At 64.2% G+C, this 3,320-nt stretch overlaps 1 protein-coding gene across 3 annotated transcripts; it reads right to left on the bottom strand.

Annotated features, from left to right (window-relative positions):
- Positions 1–1,046: 1,046 nt before the first annotated feature.
- On the bottom strand, positions 1,047–2,907 carry LENG8 (leukocyte receptor cluster member 8). Of its 3 annotated transcripts, XR_003538229.1 has the most exons (3): positions 2,649–2,907; positions 2,415–2,544; positions 1,047–1,562 (listed from the first exon to the last, which is right to left on the bottom strand). XR_003538229.1 is itself a non-coding variant. In XM_027708030.1 (2 exons), exons 1-2 carry the CDS (start codon positions 2,077–2,079, stop codon positions 1,351–1,353), a joined length of 234 nt encoding a protein of 77 aa, XP_027563831.1. In that variant the 5' UTR covers positions 2,080–2,086; the 3' UTR covers positions 1,047–1,350. The 3 variants fall into 3 exon arrangements, 1 of the variants encoding a protein (XP_027563831.1); XR_003538230.1 differs by lacking the exons at positions 2,415–2,544; positions 2,649–2,907 and adding an exon at positions 2,241–2,289; XM_027708030.1 differs by lacking the exons at positions 2,415–2,544; positions 2,649–2,907 and adding an exon at positions 2,058–2,086.
- Positions 2,908–3,320: the final 413 nt, after the last annotated feature.

Genomic DNA, 3,320 nt, shown 5'->3' on the forward strand with positions numbered 1-3,320 from the left:
GGGCCCAGCTGGGCCGTGGGCAGCGCCGGCCGGTAGCTGGGGAGAGAAGGAGGTCAGGGGGGGGCGGGACCGGCCCGGGGGGGCACAAAGGGGGAGCCCCCCGGGGCGGCCGCAGCCCCACGGCCGAGGGGAGACCCCCACGGAGGGAGGGGGGACCCCAGGGAAGGGGTTCGGCCCCATAGAGGGGGGGGGACCCCTTCAGAGGGGCTCGGCCCCATAGAGGGGGGGGGACCCCAGGGAAGGGGCTCGGCCCTATATCAAGGGGCTCAGCCCCATAGAGGGGGGGTGACCCCTTCAGAGGGGCTCAGCCCCACATCTGGGGAGCTCAGCCCCATAAATGGGGGTTCAGTCCCACATCTGGGGAGCTCAGCCCCAAAAATGGGGGCTCAGCCCCATAACTGGGAGTTCAGCCCCATAAATAGGGGCTCAGCCCCACAAACAGCTCAGCCCCATAAATGAGGGCTCAGCCCCATAAACGGGGCCATAAGTGCAAGGGGTGACCCCAAGAAGGGGCTCCTGGCCCCACACAAGGCTGAGGGAGAGGGGGGCACAGCCCCATAAGTGGGGGCTCAGCCCCATAAGTGGGGGCTCGGCCCCATTTGGGAGGTCACAGCCCCATAAGTGGGGGCACAGCCCCATTCAGGAGGTCACAGCCCCAGAAGTGGGGGCTCAGCCCCATTCAGGAGGTCACAGCCCCAAAAGTGGGGGCTCAGCCCCATGGAGGGGAGTCACGGCCCCAGCTGGGGGGCAGAGGGACCCCCCACCCCAATGTGGGGCAGAAATGGGGGGGGTTCACCCACCCCAATGTGGGGCAGAATGGGGCGGGTTCCACCCCCCAAACCAAAGGTGGGGTCCCGGCCCCGATGTGGGGCAGAAATGGGGGTCCCACCCCCTGCACTCACCTGTGTGGCCAAGGGGGGGGGGGCTCCTTCTCCTCTCCCCCCTCCTCATTTTGGGGGGTCTCTCCCCCAGTTTCGGGCCGTTTCTCCACCCCAATTTCAGGGGTCTTTTTCCCTCAGTTTTGGGGTCTTTTTCCCTCAGTTTTGGGGTCTTTTCCCCTCAATTTCAGGGGTCTTTTTCCCCTCAGTTTTGGGGACGTTTTCCCCTCAGTTTTGGGGTCTTTCTTTTTCCCTCAGTTTTGGGGTCTTTTCCCCTCAATTCCAGGGGTCTTTTCCCCTCACTTTTGGGGTCTTTTCCCCTCAGTTTTGGGCCGTTCCCCCCTCATTTTCAGGTCATTTCCCCTCCCATCTCCTCCTTTCCCCCCCCCCCCAATTCCCGCCCGTTTCCCGCCCGATTCCCGCCGGTTTCCCCCCCAAAATCCCGTCCCCCCCCGCGGCCCCCCGGCCCCACCTACGCCTTGATCATGGCCCTGAGGGCTGCCCGACGCTCCCTCTCGGCAAACAGGTCGATGAGTTTCCCTCCCATGGCCGGGGCCGCCCCGTGCAGCCGGAAGAAGCGGCTCCAGAGCCCCAAGGCCCAGGCGGCGCGGAGGGAAAGGGCGTGGGACACACAGGGGTCTGTCCTCAGGCTGGGGGGCAGCAGGGCCAGCTCTGTGGTCAGCTCTGGGGGGCACAGAAATAGGGGTCAGCTCTGGGGGGCACAGAAATAGGGATCAGTTATGGGGGGACACACTGGGGTCTGTCCTCAGGCTGGGGGGCAGCAGGGCCAGCTCTGTGGTCAGCTCTGGGGGGCACAGAAATAGGGGTCAGATCTGGGGGGGTCACTAGGGGGTCACTGGGGGTCATGGGGGACACACAGGGGTCTGTCCTGAGGGTGAGGGGCAGCAGGACCAGCTCCGTGCTCAGCTCTGGGGGGCACAAAGGGGGGTCACTGGGGGGAGTTTTGGGGACCCCTCTCAGGTTTTTTGGGGCCCCCCAAATTTCGGGTGAAGCTCCAGCAGAGAGAACGAGACGGGCCCTGAACCCCCCGGGCAGGTTCTGACTGTGGGGTCCCCCCAGATCCCCCTGAGCCCCCCCAAGGTTTTGGGGACCCCCCAAGGTTCTGGGGACCCCCCAAGGTTCTGGGGACCACCCTTTGGGTCTGAGGACCCCCCTTACCCCCCGAGTTTCGGGTGAACATGCAGTAGAGGATGTGATAGGCCCTGACCCCCCGGGCAGGCTCGGACTGGGGGGTCCCCCTGGATCCCCCTGAGCCCCCCCAAGATTCCAGGGACCCCCCAAGGTTTTGGGGACCCCCCAAGGTTCTGAGGACCCCCCTTTGGGTCTGAGGACCCCCCTTACCCCCCGAGTTTCGGGTGAACATGCAGTAGAGGATGCGATAGGCCGTGAACCCCCCAACGCAGCCGGGCAGGGCTCTGATTCTGGGGTCCCCCCGGATCCCCCTGAGCCCCCCAAGGTTCCAGGGACCCCCCAAAGTTCCGGGGACCCCCCCAAGGTTTTGGGGACCCCCCTTACCCCCCGAGTTGCGGGTGAAGATGCAGTAGAGGATGCGATAGGCCGTGAACTCCCCGACGCAGCCGGGCAGGTTCTCCCCGTAAAGCGCCTTCAGCTGCGTCTGGCACTGGTTGAACTCCTCGTGGTCGCCCTGGGGGCAAAAAGGGGGGACCCTCAGGGACCCCCCAAACCCAAGGGTGTCCCCCCAGAGCCGGGGGTGTCCCTTGGGGGTCCCCAGGAGCCCCCCAGCCCCACCTTCTCCAGCGCGATCCGCGCGTGGGTCTCGTAAACCTCCACCGTGAACTCGGTGCGGACGCCCTGGACCTAAAGGGGGGGAAAAAGGGGGTCAGGGGGGGCCCCAAAACCCGGGGAGGGGGTCCCCCAAATACAGGGGAGACCCCCTGGGATTCTGGGAGACCCCAGAACTCAGGGAGGGACCCCAGAACACAGGGAGGGACCCCTGAAGTCCAGGGGGAGTAACAGGAAGGGGCTCGAGGCAAGAGCCAAAACCACCTGAAACCCCCCAAAAAATCACCTGAGACCCCCCAAAACCACCTGAGACACCCCAAAAACCACCTGAGACCCCCCAAAAACCACCTGAGACCCCCCAAAACCCCCCTGTAATCCCCAAAAACCCACCTAAACCCCCCCCAAAAACCACCTAAAACCCCACAAAAAAACACCTGAAACCCCCCAAAAACCACCTGAGACCCCCCCAAAACCACCTGAGAGTCCCCTAAAACCCCCCAAAAACCACCTGAAACTCCCCCAAAACCACCTGAAACCCCCAGAAAAACCACCTGAAACCCCCCAAAAACCACCTGAGACCCCCCCAAAACCACCTGAGAGTCCCCTAAAACCCCCCAAAAACCACCTGAAACTCCCCCAAAACCACCTGAAACCCCCAGAAAAACCACCTGAAACCCC

This window comes from Neopelma chrysocephalum, unplaced genomic scaffold (assembly GCF_003984885.1).
Source record: "Neopelma chrysocephalum unplaced genomic scaffold, ASM398488v2 Primary Assembly neopelma1_95297, whole genome shotgun sequence".
Taxonomy (NCBI): domain Eukaryota; kingdom Metazoa; phylum Chordata; class Aves; order Passeriformes; family Pipridae; genus Neopelma; species Neopelma chrysocephalum.